At 57.5% G+C, this 21,163-nt stretch overlaps 1 protein-coding gene across 1 annotated transcript in view; it reads right to left on the bottom strand.

Moving 5' to 3' along the window:
* The window catches only part of FAM222A (family with sequence similarity 222 member A), a 28,607-nt gene extending 7,768 nt beyond the window's left edge, over positions 1-20,839 (bottom strand). The window contains exons 1-2 of the mRNA XM_058037210.1: positions 20,772-20,839; positions 5,588-5,706 (exon numbers count right to left, since the gene is read on the bottom strand). Of these exons, the coding sequence (XP_057893193.1) occupies positions 5,588-5,669 (82 nt within the window). The 5' untranslated portion in view covers positions 5,670-5,706; positions 20,772-20,839. The remainder of the gene's footprint in view (positions 1-5,587; positions 5,707-20,771) is intronic.
* Between the last annotated feature and the right edge of the window lie 324 nt (positions 20,840-21,163).

Genomic DNA, 21,163 nt, shown 5'->3' with positions numbered 1-21,163 from the left:
CAAGAAAACAAACAAAAGCTGCTACATTTAACAAATCAAGACAGTCCTTCAAGTTTTGGGTCTGTGCCCCAAGCAGCAGAGCTGCCTGGCAGGATCTGGCTGCCCTGGAGGGCCGAGCCTGGCACAGCTGGCACATGGAACCAGTGACCCCAGCCAAGGGCAGGGCACATTCCAGGGGGTCCCAGATGGAGCTGGGGGGTGCCTGGGGGATGCTGCCCTGCCCAGAGCAGGGTGGGCATGGGGGGGGGGCAGGGGGAGAGCAGCCATGTGGTTTTTTGGGGGTGCAGTGGGCACTGTGCCCCCTGTTCCAGGCGGGTTGGGCGGCTGCCACATCCCCCAGCCCGCCCACCCTGCATGAGAGCAGTTTCTATGGTGACAGTGTCCCCAAGATGGATGGCACAGAGTGGTGGCAGTGTCCCCAGGATGGGGGGTGCAGCAGTGCCATGGGGGTCCCTGCCTGCCCTCCCCATCACTGAAGTGACAACACCACTCACCTCCCCAAAACTGCTGCGTCCCCACGGCACAGCCCCCACTGTGGGACCCCCCCAGCCCTGATGTGGAGCATCCCCAGTGCCAGGAGCCGAGACAAACCCAGCTCTGGGGGCTTAAATTAACCCAGCTCCAGCAACAACAGCGGGAGGAATCCATCTGAATAACCGTAGGTGGCAAACCCCGCGCGGCGGCGGCGGAGCCGGAATCTGCAAAGACAACAAAATTCATGACAAAGCACAAAGGGAAGCGCCGGGCTCGCCGTCCCCAGATATTCATCCGTTAACACGTTCCCTTTTTAGGCTGACATGTCATTTCAGACGGGCCTTTCTTCCTCCCCTTTCTTCTCCCCCTCGCCGCGCGCGGCTCTGCCGAGGCGGCTGCTGAATTGGATCACCTCGGGGCGAGCACTTTATTATCTGCAGTCAAAGCGTCACCACAAATACCCGTCTACACACACACGTGTCACTTCCCATTTGTCTCCTCCACGAGGTATTAGCCCTGCACAGGCACCGTGCTCTCTCTGTGCCACCACAGCCACCACAGCCACCGCGCCCCTGCGCGAGGATGCCCTGGCGCCACCCCAATGCCATCCTGATGTCACCCCAAAGCCAGCCTGATACTGCCCCACTGCCACCCCAAAGCCACCCTGATGCCGCCCCCATGAACCCTAATGCTGTCCTGATGCCACCCTCACGATACCCAAGTGCCACTTCAGCTGATGCTGCCACAATACTGCCCTAATGTCACCTGTATGTCACCCAACACAACTGCCACCCCAGTGCCACCCATGTGAAGCCAACAGAGCCCTAAAAAGCCACCCCAAAGGCACCCTGAGGGCACCCCACCGCAACTGCCAGCCCAATGCCATCCCAGTGCCACCTCTCAGAAGCCCTGATGCCATCAGGAGGGGACCCCAGCACCTCTGCTGTCCCTGCAGCTCATTCCAGCTGCCCCCAGCCCCTCTGCTCACTCATCCACAGCCAATTAATACTTTAATTAATTTAAGACACAGGTTCTGTACTTGCTGAGAGGAGCAGGGTGGGCACCCCCAAAGCAGGGTGCCCCATCCTGGGGTCTGCCACTGCTCTGTGACCAATGGACCATCACAATCCCGGGGAGTTTGGGACACAAACCAAACCTCCTTGTGCACTGCACCATTACCAGCCAAAGCCACCCCAAATCCAGGGCTCTGACCTGGCAGGAGATGGGCACTGAGCAGCACCCTCCATCCCCACACATGACCAATGGAAAAGTGTTTTTGCAGCAATTCCTGGCAGGGAAAGTGCCAAGTCAACAGCACATTTTGGGCCCAGCAGTTAATTGAACTCCTTTTTATGGCACGTATATAAATACACAGAACCATCATTAACCGATCCCTTCCAGAAACTGAAAATGAAAGAATTAATCTTACTTCACTCATGTGTAACCCCTCATGAAATTAAAATGATATTTTATGGGTGTGTACAAAAGCAAAGCCTCGCTGCAGCCGCTCTAATGAAAATGCCCTTGGAACAAGCAGAATTGGGTAACGAGAGGCCATTAAATGGGGCCTCATCCCGTGTGCAATTAACTGTTTATCACTGATTAGTGTCCCCACAGGTGCAGGGAGAGCCGTGGGTGACCCTGGAGCTGAGGCCCTGGCAGGGAGCCCTGGCCATCACCTCTCATTAGGGCCATCTCCTCGTTAGTGTTTAAATACCCAGGGAGGGTATTAAATACCCTGTGAGGGTTTGTGCCACCCCCAAAGAGCCATTTATCACACTGTCCCCATGGGGCTGAGGTGACAGCTCCTGTGGGACCCCCTGGCATGGAGAATGTGAATGGTGAAAGAATCTGGTTTGGGTTTGGGTTGCAGGGACCTTAAAGTTCATCCAGTGGGATGGACTTCATCCATGGGCAGGGACACCTTCCACTGTCCCAGGTTGCTCCAAGCCCTGTCCAACCTGGCCTGGGACATTTCCAGGGATGGGGCAGCCACAGCTGCTCTGGGCAATCTGTGCCAGGGCCTCGCCTCCCTCACAAGGAAGAATTTTTTCCCAAAAATCCATCTATCCCTTCCCTCTGGCAGTGTGAGGCCACTCCAAATCACCCTGCCATTCCACAGCATTGTGAATAACCCCTCTCCATCCTTCTTCATCCTCTCCAGCCACAGAGGATGCTCACCAGGTTCCCGTGGCTCCCAGCCCCTTTAGGGGGACACACATCCTGCTCCCTGCCACACTCCCAGCCCCAGGCACATGGAATATAACATTTCATTAAATACCATCCACTGCTCCACGACTGCTGAGAGAGGGGGAGCAACCAAAGAGTTTGGCCAAGCTGAGAGGGGCATTATTTGATTTATAATTTAAATAAAGCTCAGGATTCCTGTAATGTGCCCAGGATAAAATCAAAAGGGACCAGGCTGCTGGAGTTAATTGGACGTGATATTTTCCTGAGGATGCTGCTGTGCTCTGCAGGCTCCTGCTCCTCTGCTGGAGAGGGAGGTACAGGCAGGGCTGGAAGGGCTCTGGCACCTTCCTGCATCCTCCTCAAGGCATGGTTCCTATGGAACTGCCTTGGGAATACCACAGGCAACAGCAGCAAAGTCACCTCCAGCTTTAGCAGGATGGATTTTGTGGGATGCTCCAGACCGGTGGGGATGCAACCACACCAAATGTGGGAGGCACAGAGATTGGGGGGGACAACAATCAGCAGGAAAGGCCAGGGGCAGAACTGAGGGGTGAAGGCACCAGCAGCTCCCTGCATGGGCAGGAAAATGAGCCAGCTCACCTTTTACGTGAAATTAATACCAAAATTAATCAGCGGCGCGGGCGGGATAATAGGATTTCACAGTGGTGCCGGGCCAGACGGCCAACGTGCCGAGAGCCAGACTCATTTAATATCGACAGAAACAATGCCAGAGGACAGAAATAAGACCCATAAAGATAATTACTGAGATACTCAGGAGCAAATTAAGTAATCAGAGGCACTTGTAAATTGCGCCTGGTTTGAAGAGCGCGCTCTCCGCGCCGAGTCCCCGGCGGGCGCTCCGGTGGCAGCTCCGAGCCTGCTCCCAGCCCCTCCACCCTGCCTCCCCCACAGGTGCCATAAATAAGGAAGGGAAAATTGTATTCCAAGCCAGATGCGTGGCCCTGGATGTCACCTGCAATTTAATTTGCGCTGGCAGGAGGCAGCGAGGAGCGAGACGTGCCGGGTTTGCCCGTAATGAGCGGAAACGTACGGGCAGCTAAACTTTGATTAAGGTGACCTGGCTGGTGGCAGCCCGTGGTGAGTGCAGCGTGGGGGCCTGGGCAGGAGCTTGGCTGCTGCCACCCATCCCAGGGGACACAAATCCCTTGGAGATGTCAGGTGAGCACGGTGCTGCCTGAGGGATGGGGCGAGACCAGTCAAAAACTCTGATTTTGGGTACCCCTGGGCACCCCACACTGCCAGGGCTCAAACCTCTGCCCTCATCCCACTGGCACAACTCCAGGAGCATTGGCATCCTGGGGCTGGGACCCTCCCAGGACACAGGCAGCTGTATCCAGAAGGATCCCTCACACCCAGTGAGAGATGCTCCACACATATGGTGTCACATCCATGGCACTGTATGTGACACCACAGAAGAGCTCCTGCTTCCCAAACCCTCCTTATTCCAGCACCTATGGCAGGGTGGGAAACGCTACAAAGCACCAGCCCCCCAGCAGGAAGGTGCCTCTGGGCTTTGTTTCATGAGCTGAGCTGGTCCTTAGCTCTGTTGGGAATGCTGTGAGGACCAGCAGGTGTATCCTGACCCCAGGAGCACAGTGAGCTCACACAGAGATTCTCAATGCTGAACAGCTCCACTGTCCAGAAAACCCCATCAGGCTCATCCTGCCCATGGGTCTCAGACCATGTGGGCATGGCTGGGCTCATTATTCCATGGACAGGAGGTGCTACAGCAGCTGGACACCTCTCACCAGCCCCATGCTGCCATGATGCTGAGGCGTGACGGATTACGAATAATTTTACAAGAACAGTATTCTTTTTCCTTTTTTTTCATAATTTTACAGCATCCTTTTTCCCTCCAGACAGACTTCCTTTCCTGCACTGTGACACCTGGGTGTCCAAAACCCCACCTCTGGCATGGCTGCCCTATTCCCTGTGCTGGCCATGGGGAGCTTCACACAAAAAATCATGGAATCCAGAATGGTTTGTGCTGGAAGTGACCTTAAAGATCACTCACTTCTCCCCCTCTGCCACGAGCAGGCAAACCTTCTGCTCCAAGCCCTCTCCATGGCATGAACATGACAAGTTTGAGGGATAAAAGAACTTCCATGGATAAATAACCCTCCTGGCTGGCAGTGCAATGCTGTGGGTCCCCAGAGAGGCTGAGCATCATCCAAAATCCATGCCCAGCTCGCCCAAACCCCATGCCCAGCTCACCTGGCTGCTCAGAGTGCCCAGGTAGAGGGAAAAAAAAAAAAAAACATCTAGAGGAAAATCCAGCTCATTAAACAAACACCCGGGGGCTGTCACAGCCTAACAAGCAGAGCTTTAGCAGCTGATTTGTCTTCAGCCAGCAATGTTTAAAAATCCAACTGAGACCAGCAGAAAAATATCCACTCCCCTCTTTAAAACACACATTCATCACTTGAGAATCTTAATGCGTCTTTCCCAGCCGGGGAGGTCAAACACGCCTGCCTAAAGCAGGCTCATTAAATATACATTTAATCACGGTTTGGATTGAGAGACAAAGGCTGGGAGAGACAGGTGCTTTGCTGGAGTGACCTTTTGGATCCCATTTTAATGTAACTAGTTTACAGCTTATCTGAAAGGCCAGCTCCTGGGGAAGGCGAGCTGCAGCACAAACGGGGAAAGTAATTATGGGGGGAAGGGCTGGGGAGGTTTGGGGGGCCGGCTGCACCATCCTCTGCTGCCGCCACGCTTCCCAGGCAGCCCTGCAACGTTTGCTGAAGTTGGACTTATCAACCACAGCACCCAATTTAATTTGCTTATCTTGGCTCCTTCCTCCTCCCCGCTTCTCCTGCTCTTTTTAATTATCGGTTAAATAAATGTCTTTTTCAATAAGGGAAGCAGCATCAAAGCGGGCGCCCGCCCCCGGGGCACTTACACTTGCGTGGCTCCAGCGCCTTGTTGGGGCAGGGGAGGTGCTGGGCTGGGGGGTTCTGGGTCCTCTGCAGGCAGGCCAGCATGGTCTGGGCTTCCCTGCGGGCGTTGCCGCCCCACGCCCTGCAAGAGAGGAGACACACGGTGAGCCAGGGACCTGCCACCACCCCCGTGCCACCACCACCGTGCCACCACCACCCCCGTGCCACCACCACCCCCGTGCAGCTCCCCAGCACTCGGCGCCTTCGCTGCTCTGGAGATAAACAGCCAGCTCTGAAAGCCTGGAGTGAATAGGGATGTATATAAAATAAAGATGAAGGTCTCGGCGGGTGGCTTGTGCTTCCTGCGGAGCTTCCCGCCCTTCCCAACGGGAATGTGGCGGTGCCAGGCGGCGTGGCGGTGCCAGGCGTGCCAGCCGGCGCCTCCTGGCACGGAGTGACCCCAGTCAAGGCTGGGGAAAGACAGGGCTAACATCCCACTCGGGGTCCTGGGATGTTGCTCCCAGCTGGCATCAAAATCTGTGTGACAAAAGCTGGAGGGGCCAGGCCAAAGCTGCCGTCACTGCGGTGCTGCTCACTGTACATCCATCCCCAGCCGCCGCCACCAGGGCCCTGAGGTACAACCAGTTGCTGCTGACGCCCTCCCATTGCTCCAGCTGGCACAGGGATGATATTCCCACTCGGAGAGGGCAGGGAGACGTGGGCAGGAGCAGCAGCAAAGCGGGCATGGAGCCCATCCGCCAGCGTTGCAGCTCCTGCGCTGTTGCTCTCTGGCTGAACGTTCGTGGATGGCTGGGGGTCACAGGTGGACATCGTGGATGGTGTCTCTGCTGGGTCCATCACTCCATCTTCTCCCTCATGGGGGAATCGTGCTCTCCTGCAGCCATCCAGGATGATTCCCATGTGTCCCAGTGCAGGGGAATGACGCGGTGGCCTCAGGCACGTGGTGGCCTCTGGCAGAGCCCGTGACCATCAGCACCAGGAAACAAAGCACGGATTGATGCTCCCTGAGCTGTGCCCGGGGCTCTCCAAGCTCTGCTGGTTTAAATGTCACCCTTTAAAACACCTTCACAGCCACCATGGGACCTATGCTGCTCACTCCTGCTCTGTGCCCTCCGCCAGGCTCTGGGATAATCTCCAGGATGGGATCCATGCAGGGTGTCCATGCCTCAGCTGGGCTCATCAGGCTCGGGGTCTCACCCTGACTCCCCAGCAAACCAGGGACAAGGAGAGACTCGTCAGGAAAAGGTGTGAGGAAGAGGAGGAGGAGGAGGAAGAGGAGGAGGAGGAGGAGGAGGGGAGGAAGTCATCTAATACCGAGCAGGTGTCTGGAGAACCCAAATTGTGCTGTTTTCTCCTAATAATGAAGTATTCATGAGTAAAAGCCTTTTTCACTACTTTCTTAAGATACTAATTTCACAACAAGCGCCTTGTTACCATGCAATTATTCCAATCGTGCATTTCTCCCAGATTCCATCTGTCCTCGCGCTCTCTAAATGAAAGACAATCATGTAACCACCTTTCATTATTCACTATTTTACTTTCAGCAAAGGTACCCTGAAAGAAATGATTTCCTCTGAAAGGGACTTTTATTCAGTTTCAAAACCAATTTTCTCCTATTACTGTCTTAAAAAAAAAAAAGGAGGGGGGCAGGGAGGTGTTTTTATTTCATGCATTACATATCCTTTGTTAACGCAGCTCGCAGTAAAAGCAGCCGTATCCATTTTCTGGCTTCGATTTCTGGTAATTTTAAAATATGCCATTACAATCAGGCAGAAATTATACAATTTGAAAGGAGAATGAAGTGCTTCTTATTCAGAGCCTGAACGCACTTGACTGCCAGGAGTTCTCCTCTCCCCGCCGGGACTCGGGGCTCATTACGCAGCCCTGGCTCCCTGGGAATGTGCCCAGCACCCGGATTTGCCGTGATGGGAGCTGCCACCCTCACCTCATCCCTGTCCCCAAAGGGTGGCCCTGATCAAAGCACCGTGCTGGAGATGGATGATGGCACCAGCTCCTGCTGTACCTGAGCCTGAGCTCCGTGGTGACCTCAGGGCTGGCATCCTGGATTTTCCATGACGGGAGCTGCCACCCTCACCTCATCCCTGTCCCCAAAGGGTGGCTCTGATCAAAGCACCCACAGCCATGCAGGAGATGGATGATGGCACCGGCTCCTGCTGTACCTGAGCCTGAGCTCCGTGGTGACCTCAGGGCTGGCGTCCCGCCGGGTGTCACCATCTGGCCGATTAGTGGCGGACGTCACCCGCTCCCTGTGCCCAGCAGCTCCTCATGGGGACACTGACCCGTGTCCCTGGCAGACACGGGCGGCGTGGGCGGCTCGTGGATCAGTTCCCTGCTGGTCCCTGGGGCATGTGGGGCTGAGAAAGCATCCAACCCGTGTGGTGGCACAGGGTGGGTGTGGATGCCGCCTGTCACAGGAGCTGAGGGCCCAGCAGAGCCCTACGCTGGCACAGCTTGTCCCCATACTGCTCTCTGTGCCCTGCCACGCACAGCCCAGCTCCCTCCTGGAGCCATCCCGACCCTGGGCTTGGATTATCACAGCCACATGCCAAACTGAATAAAGGCACAGATTAATTCAGACCCTGCTGAATCGTCTCGCAGCCCAGATGATTTTTCCGACAGCTACGCTGAGCCTCACCCCACCTTCACAGGCCACAACCCCAGAACAGTGTCCATCTGTCCATCCCAGCACCCTGCAGGGAGCCCCAAGGCCCAGAAGGGCCGTGGGCGAGCGGGTGGGCGCCTGGCACAATGGGCATCTGTGCCACGGTGGCATTTCGCTAATGCGGCTGCGAAAAGCCCCTGAATCAGCTGATGGGAATTGGGCGCTGGGCTGTCCAACGCTTAGCGCCGGCTTAGTTAGCTCCATCTGCATTTGAACTAATTCCAATCAGCAGGATCCGATTTAGTTCAAGCTGCTCTGGCTCTTCCGTGGCAGGGAAGGCAACACTCAGCAGTTTTGCTGGAACACCCCCCAGTCCGCACGGCCCCTGCCCAGGCTGGGCACGTGGACCTGCCGTCACCCAGCACTGGGGCACAGGGTGAGGCCCACCAACAGTGGGGTCATCTTGGGGACATCTGGAGCAAGGTCCCCCAGAAGCCCCAGCCCCACATCCCACAGCTCTGTCATTATAGAACCACCAAATTCTTTGGGCTGGAAGGGACATTAAAGCCCATTCTGTCTCACTCCCCGCCATGCACAGGGATGTCTTCCACTATCCCAGGTTGCTCCAAGCCCTGTCCAACCTGACCTTGGACACTTTCAGGGATGGGGCAGCCACAGCTCCATCCTTCGCCTCTCCCACCACTCCATCCTGCCCCACATCCAGCTAATCCATCTCAACATCACACTATTTATAAGCCCAAGGTCTTTGTGACTTTAATAAAAAACACCACCCTCTATGTCTAAAGCCCCAGTGATGGGAGGGTTTGGCACCTCCTCTGACATCAGCAGCTGATAAGTCGGGCTTATCTCCTCCGAGAGCCCTGAGAAGGTCCCTCCCGCAAGATAAGGCCAGCGCAGCTGTCGATAGAGGCTTTTGCAGGCGAGGATTTAGATAAAAGAAAATGTGACGGGAGGGGGGGAGAAAAGAAAAAAGGAACTTTTAAAGTCTCAGCCCGAAGTGGGTCTGTGTGGCTGCTGAGCTGTGGCAGGGCAGGGCTGGTGAGGGACAAGGTCGTGGTCACCATCCAGGCTGTGGTGGAACACATTCAGATCCTTCCCCGGGTGTTATTGGGGTGCAATCCTATCAAAAGGGAGCTTTTGGGGTTCGGGGAGGAAACGGGAGGCAGGAGCAGGGATGCTGCAAAGCTGTTTGAGCCACACCACGGCCATGACCCCCTGGCCATCAAAAGCCAGGACAAGGACAGGAGGTGAGCGGCGACCCCAGCTGGGAGAGGCTCAGGAGGCTCCTGACAGTGCCAGACGGACACACGGACAGCACAGGGCAAGGCCAAAGCTGGCAGCAACCAGAGAAACAAAGCAAAAGCCCTCACTGGCCCCTGGTGTGCAGAGCACAACTGGGAACACCCCTGTCCCTCGTCCGGACATGGATGGAGGAGAATCCAACCACACAAACAGCCCCGGGGACACCGAGCTCCTTGTCACCATCCCCTGTCACTGCCACCACCACTGGTCCCACATGATGAGATTTCCCATCCCATGATGAGGGTGAGGAGGTGCCAGAGGAGGAAGGATTCCCCTCTGCACACTGTGGATGCCCACCCCATTGCACATTGAGCAGGATTTTGGCTGGTGCTGCTGCCTGGCACTGCCATATCCATCTCCCATCCGGATTTAGGGTGGAGGGGATGCAGCGACGCCACAGCTCAGCCCTACAAGGGGTGAGCACAGGAAGGTCACCCCACTGTGAACCACGGGGAGCAGCAGGTAAAATAAAACCCAAAGTTTGTCACCAAAGGTCACCCCGTGACCTTCCCTGGCCCGACCTTCCCTCATCCCGCCCGGCTAATCCGCTCCCCTCCGCGTGCTCCAGCCCCGGGCCTTTCAGGGGGCCCTGTTAATAATTAAATGTTAATCTAAAAAGCAATTTTAGCTGCAGTGCTGCAGATCTGGTTAGAGATTACATTAGCATGTAAGAGTCAAGGGTAATTTTCTCTAACCCCTCTTGTGATCTTTAAAACCCGCAGATCTTAAAGCAACACCAGCTCCTCTGATTAAAATTGGAAGCTGGGGTTTGCGATGGATAATGATGCTGGAAGTGATTATTGTGCTGCTCAGGGGCTCGCTGCGATGTGGGGACTGTGGGGGGCTGGGGGGGAGACCCAGAGCAGCCAAGTGGCTTCTCCCTGCCCATTTTCTGTGGAAATGCTGGGAAGGTGCTGGGGCGAGCCCTGGACCCAGGGCTGAGCAGAGCTGTGACACCCTGAGCATCCTCACTTCCCACTTTTTTGGGCTGCTGTCACACCAGGATGGCACAGAGCCCACCAGCCGTGGCACAGTGCCAGGGACAGAGTGGCACTGGACCAGGACCCTCACTGCTGGCATCCTACAGCAGCATCTCATGTCGCTCCCATCCCATCCAGAAATGAGGTTTCTGCTCTTGTGGCAGCTCCAAGGAGAAACCCCTTGGACTGTTCAAGAGAGCCAACATCAAAAAATACCCCAAAATAACCTTGTGCTCACAAGCAAGGTGAAAGAAACTGGGACAGGGCACGGCAAATAACCTCCTGAGCACTTCCAAAGACCCTAAGGAAGAAACAGGGTATCAGATGTGTCCGCAACGACGGAATTTAAAAAAACCCCCAACAATTCAAGTGCTGTTGAGCATTTGCAGACGTCCCTGCGCAGGGCTTGGGCGGCCTGGTTAAATTTATGTGTCAGCTTTAAGGAGGCCTCTCATCAAATGAGCTATTTTGGGCAGAGATTAAAGATCTATTTTCGCTGCGAGCGGGAACGGCTCTCGAACAGGTTAATGATGATTCTGGAAAGCCAAGCGCCTCCAGCACCCCGGGGCAGGACCCCAGAGCCCTGGGTGCTTTTGGGGGGCTTCCTGAGGCTCTCCAAGCCGGGATCAGGGCGCAGCATCCTCCACCCTGCTGCCATCCTGCCGGGGAGGAAGGAGCCCCGCGTGCTGCGGCGGGCGCCGAGCAGCCGTGGGTAATTGGAAGTGGCAGACGCTGGCACGGCGCTGCCGAGAAGGTCATTACGTGGGACTGGGAACAAAATGCCAGGAGCAAGGGGGGTGAGCAGCCCTGCTAGCAAAGGTCAGGGCCCCGCTCGGGTGCCGTCGGTGCTTTTGGCAGGGCTCAGCCCTGGCTGTGCGCAGCGAGGTCCCGGCAGGGCCAGCGCGCAGCGGGCGGGCAGGATCTGCCAGGTCCTGCCAGACAGGCACAGACGTGGCCTCTTGGATGTGGCACCAGCTCCTCAGAGCAAAACCTCACTGATGTGGCACAGTCGTGCCGTGCCTTCCTCCTGCACTCAGATTGGGGAGCTGCCCCTCATGGATCTTGGGATGCCCACGGGCTTTAGTCCCAGCTCTAGGTTAGACCTGGGATCAACCAGCAGAAAAGCCAAGTGGCTCCATGCAGCAGCAACTAAAAGCACTCTGGACCCCAACAAGCCAACAGCCAGCTCCAGCACGGGCAACCACACCATGGGCACTGGCAGCACCCACATCTCCAGAGAGACCCAACAGCAGTGCAGAGAGCAAAGCTCCCCATGGCAGCTCCTGTCCCATCCTGGCTCGCTCCTGCCTCACCCCAGGGGTTTGATTGTCCCCTGCAGTGACATCCCTGTGCCCCCATGGCCATGTGCCCCATGGTCCAGCTGCCCCACACTCGGCAGCCGGGCGCGCTCCGCTCCGCAATTACAGCCCCAAGAGCCGGAGCTGTGAAAGAATCTGACGAAGGAATCCAGGGTAGATCGCGCTGCTGAAATTACTATAATCAAAGGCTTTCACAAAGGCTTCAAATGCAACCAATTACCCTGAAAGGCGAGGCAAGAAAGAAAACAAATTAACATGTTTGCACAGAGCCCCGGCGCAGCGCACACACCGCCCCGGCCGGCCGCTGCTCTCCATCCCCGCTCCTCCTCCTCACCCACGGCCACCTCTCCTCATCCCTGGCTACCAGCTCCCCATCCCCACGGCTGGGCCCTATCCCACATCCTGCTCTGCTCACAGCTGCACACAAAGGGGCTCTGTGCCCGTCCCTCAGCCCACAGCCGCCCACGGCACACAAAAGCCCTGCCTGTGCCACGGCCGGCTCCGGCGCAGGCTCGGGGGCTTGCCAGGGTGGCCTGGGGAAACCTCCCTGGCTCCCTCCCTCCTCCCTCAGAGCTGGAGGGGTCCCCAGGCCAAGGGAGGAGTGGGGGGTCCTCAAAGGCACCCATTGAGCACAGCCCTGTGTCGCCCACCAACAGCTGGGGAAGCTTCTCACAGCAGGGACCCCTCACTCTCCCTTCCTTACGTTCCACTTTGTCTGCACTGCCCATCTTAGGGGGGGGGGGGGAAAGGGGAAAAAAAATAAAAAATCAACTTCTTCCTTTTAATATTTAACGCGAGTCCATCACCCTCAGTCTATTTGGTAACACAAAGCTCTGGAGATTTAAACCCTTCTCACCCGGAGAGATGGAAATGAATGGCGCTCTTTAATGAGCTGGTTCAGCAGAAAAGATAGATTTCCAAGATTACTGTAGGAATTCTTATAATTGATGTGTACTTTTGTAACAAGGATTATTCCACCATCCGGCCAAGTAATTCCAGCTCTTCCCCCCCTTCTCCCAAGCTCACCCTGCTTTTGGGGTTCCCTGGGGAGAGGGACCAGGCTGTGTTCTCATGGGGGAGAAAGCAACTTGAGAGGGGGAGGAAAAAAAAAAGACAAAGAAAAACGAAACAGGTTTTTCTTATTTAGCCATAGACAACCTAAGGCAGCCGCTGAATGGGAAAATAAGGCATCTCTCCAGATTTCTCTATTTGTTTTACAAATCCCTACTTTCCCCCACCGAGATCGGGAGGCCGGATGAGCCGCTGAATGCCGAGTAATTAAAAGGAACAGAGAACAATACTCAGCGCTGCCGAAGAACACGGAGTTTCCCCTCAGATGTTTATAGCAATTGTATGAAAATGTACCAGGCGGGATGGGGAGAGGAGCTGACAGCCGCGATTGGGAGCAGCAGCCGGGGATCGGAGCTGGCTGCCTCCCCCGCCTGATTGGCATTAATTGTGCGCGTTTGCAAAGCAGAACGGAAAGTCTGACACGAGCTGCGAGCCAACATTTCTTTCTAATAGTCTTAATGATTACGACGAGAGCTGATGATCATCGCGGGGTGTTAATAGCCGCGCAGAGGAGCGGCTCCCGCTGGGGACAAGCGGGGATGTCCCCAGCCCAGCTCCCATGGGTGGGCGATGGGATGAGCTCCAGTGGTCCCAAGCAGCCACAGCACCGCCTGACAGGCTGTAAAACCCTGACAAGGGGACAGGAAGGACACGGAGGGGACAGGAAGGACACGGAGGGCACAGCAGCCTCCTGCTCCATCCATCCCCAGGCTCTGCCCCATCAGAGGGGTGGCAACAGCAGGAGGGAGGATGTGTCCCACACTGAGCCCTCCGTGCAGCAGGAGTGTCCCCAGTCCGAGGGGGACACCCCGCTCCCCCCACAGGTGCCCCAAACCAGCTGCCACAGCCCCATCCCCAGCAGGTACCTGGGGAGCAAGGAGAGAGACTGCAAATACCCCACCGAACAGCAGAGCCCGTCATTAAGAGCTGATTAATGAATCCCGAGTTTTCCCCACTCTTTCCAAGGCTGTTTCTTCCGGATGTCCTTGAGTTTCCCTGCTGCAGAGGCGAGCGGGAGCTGGGTGGGATCGGGGACCAGCAGCACGGGCTGCTCCGAGCACGGCACAGCCAGAGCCAGACGTGCACAAAAACCCGCCCGGGCCAGGTTTACAGGGGAGGAAAAATCGATGGCCATCGATCTGCAACACAAAGGGACCGCGGTGCTGGCAGACGGCTGCTGCCATCTGATGTGACCGGGGCTGTGCAGGGGACACGGCTGGGGTCACCCACCGTGGGACACAGCCAGCAGCACCCACGGCCGCCCCACCTGCACCGGGCCATGTGCCACAAAGCCTCGCAGGTGTGTGGGTGGCCCTTGGCCGTGTCCTTGCTGTCACCTGCTCAGCCTCCCCCAGCTGCATGGAGAGACGGCCTCAGCCCGGCTCTGAGCTGCTTGATTTGTTTTATCGTCTACACTGGCCAACAGATCACTCAGCTTTTGGGCTTTCTGAGCTCGCTAATAACTGTCCCCTGATGAAAAGGAATCGAGGCTCGGGTCCCTTTCTTCTTTCCCCCCTCCTCTTTTCCAAAAAAAAAAAAAAAAGTCCGTAAAGAAGAGCTATAAAAATGGCTTGTTATCTCACCTAGCGAGGCTCGGGCTGTATGTTATTGCTAATTGGGTATAACATCCTTGTCTTGTTCTGCTCTCTGAAGCTAAATCAAGAAAGCACCACTGCTGCGAACTAATTATATCTCTGGACTGCAGACTCCAGCTTGTCTTCCCCTTTATTGAGTTAAAAAATGGTCACTAACCTTAATCTCTCATATTCCCAAGAATTAGGGCTGCTGGAAACCCACCACTTCCACCTGCATCCTGCTCTGTGCTGGCAAAGACGGAGCACGTGGCCTGAGGAAGGGTTTGTGCTGCTCTGGGACACAGCCCTGAGCCAGGTCCCAGAGCTGCCCACCCCTGTGGCATCCTGTGACAACCACAGGCACTGCTCAGGTCACTGAGCCATGGGGACTTTCTCACACACAGCTCGGAGCCTTCCTGCCCTGCACACTCATCTCTCCTCCTTGTACAAGACCTTAACCTTCTTTCACTGGGATGTTTTTAAAATCTGTCCCCTCCTCAGCATTCCTAGGCTTGGCAGATGCGAACACTGGGGTCACGTGTGCAGAAACCAAGGGGAGCGGATGCTGCTCCACTTCATTCATGTCAGCTCCCAGTCCCAGCCCAGGATGGACCCCCATGAACCTGTTAAAGCTGCAGCTCCTCCTTGGAGTGCCCAACAGGAGCAGGGACACTGCAGCCACCCAGCTGTGCCACTACACGTGGCTGTGGATGAATCTCTCTGGTTACTGGCACAGCTGCACCCTCTGGCACTGCAGCCATGGCACAGACCCCAGGAGAGAGGACAAGCGGAGCCACAAAGGACACTGAGATGAGCAGTGGAGCTTGGGCCACACAGGACAGCCCTGTTCTTCCCTGTCCCTCAGCACCAGCGAGCTGGAGTCAGAAATAGCAGCAGCAACGTGAGGCTGTGGGACAGGAGCTGGAGCAGGGACACCAAGCTCAGCATCCTGCCCTGCTCCATCCTCCTGCCCATGCAGACGGCGCGACTTCCCAAAGGCAAAGTCAAACTCCAGCTCTCCCCGCCAGCCAAGAGCATCCCTTAAAAAAAAAAAAAAAAAAAAATTGATACTTCCCTGACTATTAATTAACCTGAACCACTTAAAACTGCCTTCAATTTGTCAGGTTTAACTGCCAGCTCTCCTCGGTAAATCAAGCGTCGCGTGCAGATGGAGGCTGCGTGCGCCAGGCGAAGGAGGAGGCGGGGAGCACGGCGAGAGGGGCACCCCGTGCCACGCTCACCAGCCTGTCCCCCGAGAGCCCTGGGCACGATATTGACAGCCCACAATTAGCCAGGGCACGGTACTAAACCCGCCGGGCGGGCAGGAGCAGGCAGGGCAGCCAGCGGGGCTCGGGGCGCCCCACACCGCGGCCTCCCCGGCTCCCCCCACGGCGCCCTTGTCGTGCAGCCAAGGCTGAATTGGAAAGCAATATGAATATTTATCTCTGACAGCGAAATCTCCCCGCTGCAGGGTATTAAGGCTTTATTAGTGTGTGGTTACCAGCCACGCTAAGCCAGCCCCCGCTCCTGCCTGGAGCACAGCACAGAGATGACCTACAAGAGGCAGATGGCAAAGCCTTGGAGAGCCCCCGACGTCGGGACGTGCCTCCTCAAAAAGAGGGGCTGTTGCATCCCAGTCCCGTGCAGGGGCACAGAGTCAAGGTCCCCCCACCAGAGCCCCCTCCTCACCCAGCACCAGCCCCTCTGAAACGCCTCCCCAGGCTGGGGCTGTCCCCCCGCCCCTGCAGCGCGCAGCTCTTGCCGTTTTGGGTTAAAACGCTGATGTATTCTCTCTTTAGCAAAAGGAGTCCCAGGGGCTATAAAAACTCCCAGCAGGCTCCTGTCAGTCTCAGGTCATTAACTTTCTTTCATTGGGAGTTTGTTTACAGCCAGCCATAAATAGCGGCGCCCGCGCCGCTCGCTCGCCAGCGGGACGGGCTGGGATGGGCTGGGCTGGGATGGATGGGATGGGGCTGCCCGTGCAGGGGGACCCAGCACCCCAAGCCCCAAGGTGTGGGGTCCAGCACTCTCTCTCCTCTATCAACTTTCCCCATGCCCCATGTTCCCTGTGCCCTGTCCTGCTCAGAGCAGCGGCTCCGGAGCCACCTCAGCCCTGCAAAGGGATGGGGTCACCTTGTGCACGGCCTGAGGGAGCTGCAACGTGCCTGAGGCTCAGTGCTGGCCTTTCCCGGAGGAGGAGGAAGGAGGCAGCTGGCTGGAGCTGTGCCCGTGGGTCACCTGCCCCAAATCCTGCCCCACGCTCTCACCCAGCCTGTCACAAGCACCAACCTCAGTTCAGCACCTCTGCGTGTTTGAGGTGACCCAGTGCCAGTGCACAGAGCCCTGGGGGGACACCAAGACCCCTCACCTCACCACTGCCTGCACCTCAGAGCTCTGCTTTTCCAGTAGCACAGACAGAAACACAAAATTGAGCGTGCCACTGGCACAGCTAGCCTGGCATTCCTGCCAGGTTGTTTCCCACACGCGGCTCCTCTGCACCCAGGCACACACGGGACAATCTCACAGCACCCACATCCTGCTGGCTGCCCAGCACAGGCACCCACGGCCCTGCCAATGCCCCTAACACAGGGAGATCACCCTGGACCCTGTTGATGCCCCAGCAGCTCCAGCGAGCCACCCTGCAGGGATCCTGCTGGATGCAGGTGCCCAGGGCTGGCACAGGTGCTCAGGAGCTTCATTTGCCATGGCTGTGAGCTCATCCCTTGTGAACCCAGCTGGGGCTTCCACAGGTACCCCCAGACCCATTTCCACAGGTCCTCCCTGCACGGGGGGCTGAACAAGAAGCTGAGGCTGTCCCCCCTTGTGCCATCCCCATCAGCCCCATGCTGGCACAGATGGCTGGACAGGGGACTCGGTGGCACAGCCCCTCCATGCCCCATCCCAGGCTGCAGAGGGGGGGTCCTGGGGGTCCAGCTGGCTCTGGCAGCAGCCAGGAGCCCACCGTGTTGTATTTCACGGGGTGGCTGCAGGACGAGCACCACGCACTGGGCTGAGGGATTAAACCCCAAACTCACACACGGGCGGCTTGTGCTCTTCCACCCATCCCTAGGCGAGCAGGGACTTGCCAAAAATTCCCAGCCTCATCCCTGCCGGTGCCCGGCATCTATGGAAATATCTGTATTTTAACCCATACACTCGCCCAACCTGTAATCAGAGCAACACAAATAGCCCCTGCTTCCCATGTAAATTAAAAACACCCATTAGGCAGATTTCAAAAGATGTCAGTAGGCTTATAATTATACACGACATCCTTCCGAGATAAAAGCGATTACCGGGGATGCAAATCACTTAGCAACCAATCAGTGCCCCCAGAGTGCGGAGCACTGACCAGCCATCCATTTTCGCCTCGTCCTTTTATTCCCTGCATCGAGCAAATACAAACACAGATAAAGAGAGGCACAATAGCTCTTGACACGCAAATAGGTTAACATAATAAAGCCAGCTTTAGCCGGCTCACTCGAGGGAGAAAAGCAATTCTCAGGCAAGCAGGAGGTAATAAAACAGGGCTTTTGTGTTCCTGGCTCCCATTCTCACCCCTGCGCCAGCTTTGCTGCATTAGCTGATAGGCATCGTGGTTTGATTGAATTACCTTTCATGAATATTAGCTTTTTGAGGAATGCGCAGGCAGAAGAGAAAGAAGAAATGTCTTATTTTTGCATGCATGCGCCTGCTGCAGACGGACATGCGGCGGCACAGATGCCGGCGGGGGCCGGCACAGGGGTCCCGGCAGGTGCAGCCCCCGGCCCACCCCGCCAGCTGCAGCATCCCCGGCCTCGGGGGGGGTCACACACACACACTGCCTCCATCCCAGGGTGAGACACCACCAGCAAAGCCCCTTCCCCAGGAGGGACACACATCCTGCTGTCCTCCTGCCGTCACCCTCCGCGCTCAGCACGCCGCATCCCTGCCCGTGGTACCCGGGGTGGGCTGGCTCCCAGCGCACATTCCCGAGCCCACCGCGCTCCCTGTGCCGCAGGATCACGCCGGAGAGGCAGAGGGGCTGCCCGGCTCCACCGCAGAATTTTTTTCCCACACAAGTTGAGGCCACGCAGGAAACCCGCTCCAGGCAAAAAATTAACTCCGGCGCTAATGCCGCACGCACGGCGGGGACAGCTCGGGGATATCTCGGGGACAGCTTGGGGACATCACCCCAGTGGGGTCACAGCACCGGGAGACCCTCGGTCCCACAGCCAGAACCCTTCTCCTGGCAGGGCAGCAGCACAAAATTAAAATCAGCCCCAGGAGGGAAGGGGCTAATCCACAGCCCGCTCGGGGATGGGTGAATTTTAGGCTAAAATAAGACAACCAAAGGGGCTTAAAAGCTGAGGTGGTGTGGCCTCAACAGCCTGGCAGCAGCCACTCATGTCCTCCTTGCATGGGCTTCCCTGCTCCAGCCTGAGGGGAAATATTCACACCGAGATATTGCGATTTTTAACGACACGCTTGGCTGAAGCAGGGCCCAGCTCACAGCACCCAGAACGTGCCCTGCTGGTACCGAGCCTCAAACCAGCAGGAAAGCCGCTCCTGAGGCTGGCAAAACAAGCCATGCTCCCAGGGAATGGCTTTCCCTTCTCCACACACAAGGGAAGCAGAAGGCACCACACGGTGAGAGCTTCTCCTCTCCTTCCACCACGGCTTCCACCCGGCCGCACCCGGCTCACACCGCGGCTCCCGGCACCGCCGATCCACCCCTCAAAGTTTTGTGGATCATTCACAAGAAAAATCCCTCGCAGGATGCCGGGTGCCCTCTGCCAGGGACCTTTCCCACCTCAGCGCCAGCAGCACAGCCTGGGTGTGAGAGCTTTGGGTCCCACCAGAGCCATGGCCACACGTGTGTGGCACTGACCAGCGGCACAGCAAAGCCCACCACAGGGCCACGAGAAGGGGTAAAAGTGCCAAATCCCACTAAATTATCCCCAGAACGATGCTGGACGCTGCTTGCTGAGAGAGGGCCCGCGTGGCTCTGTCCCCATGCCCGCAGAGCCCCACGGCCACTCCATCCTCCATGAAAAGCTCATTACCCACCCTGCAGCCAGAGCATCCCGAGCAGCAGGATGCACATTAAAAAAATATATAAAATATATATATATATATATACACACATATAAATACGTATCAAAAACCTCCCTACGGAGATCCCGACAGGCAGCGCCGGGCAAACCACCCAATGCCCATGAATTCATCCCTTGGCAAACACCAAGCACGGCCGGAAAACTTTGCCACTGCCTCTCCTCGGAAATAGCCCGCAGGCCCGGAGCCCAGCCCCGCTTGCAGCGAGCTGAGCCGTGCCGAGCCGTGCCGAGCCGTGCCGCCGGCTCGCTGCGTCCAGGCCCTGCCTCTCCAGCCATTAAATCTCCACGATGTGTCGGCTCTCCCCGGAGCTGGATTGGGACGCCGGGGCTGAGCTGCTGGCACCGGCAGCACCGCATTTCTGCCGGTGACCGAGCCGGAGGGGCGGCACCGCTCGCTCGTCCCCGGCTGGAGCCGGCGGCCGCCCCGCTGGATTGCCCAGGAGATCTCGGGGACCACGGTGCCTCGTCCCCGGTGAATCGTATTCCCAGCGCCGACGGTCCAGAAAACGCCACAGGGGATGCTGCCTCAGTAGCGGAGCTTTTTCCAGAGGGGATTTTCCCCGGCAGAGCCTCCTGGCCCGGCGGAGGCAGCCAGGGAGACGGGTGTTAAATAAACCATCGCTGGGTGGGTCCTTCTTCCCTCTCTCCTTTGTGACCGGCGGGATCCACACCAGGCGCGGGGTCCATGGCGGGGTCCTGCTCTGCCACCGCCCGCTCCGGTGTCGCGGTGGGATCGGGCGCTTTCCTGCCCGGGACGGATGAGAAAAAATCTTTTTTTTTTTTTTTTTTTTTTTTTTTTTTTGTTTTTCCCAGGCGAAAAGGGGAAGAAAAGGGTCGCAGCAAAGGTGGCAGCTCCCGGTCGGCTCCCGCTGGAAGTGTCTCAGCTTTCCTCCTGGAGGCACCCGTGGATATTTTATTTCCACTTATGAGTCAGGCGACCCAAAAAGCCATTTAAAAAAAAATCAAAAATCGGATGGAGAAAAAAAAAAAAAACCTCCAAAAAAACCCAAAAGTTGTTCCCGTTCCTCTCCGGTAGCGACGGGCGAGTCGGGCCCCGGCGGCGACGGCTCCGCGGGCACCACCGGGCACGGCGCTGCGGCGGCACCGCCTCCGCTGCGCTCCGGGCGCCGGCGGAGCCCCCCGCTCCCCGCGCCCCCGCCCGGTAACCCCCCCAACCTCCCCGGTGCCCGGACCCCCCGTTACCGTCAGAGCTGGATCCGGGCCGGCTGCGGGCGCTGCGTTGCGGGGCGCGCCGGGCCGCCCCCCCCGGGCCGCGCAGCAGCAGCGGCGGCGCCCGCCCGGCCCCGCGCCCCGCCGGCGGCCCGCCCCGCCCCGTGCGCGGCCAGCGTGCGGGTCCCGGCGCTCGGCCCCGGCGGGGGACGGCGGGGGACGGCGGGGAGCACCGCGGGGAAAGGAGCGGGGAGGGGCGGGGGGGGGAGGTAACAGCAACAGCAAAAATATCCGGGCAGAAAAAAAAAAAAATTAAAAAATAAATTAACCCCAAATCCACCCGGCGCGGCTGAGCTGGGGCGGCGCGGCGACCCCGCGGGGCATCACACCGCGGCTGCCCCCGGTTCCTTTGTGCGGCGGCGGCG

Source organism: Melospiza georgiana, chromosome 18 (genome assembly GCF_028018845.1).
Source record: "Melospiza georgiana isolate bMelGeo1 chromosome 18, bMelGeo1.pri, whole genome shotgun sequence".
NCBI lineage: Eukaryota > Metazoa > Chordata > Aves > Passeriformes > Passerellidae > Melospiza > Melospiza georgiana.
This window is presented reverse-complemented; position numbering and strand designations above follow the sequence as displayed.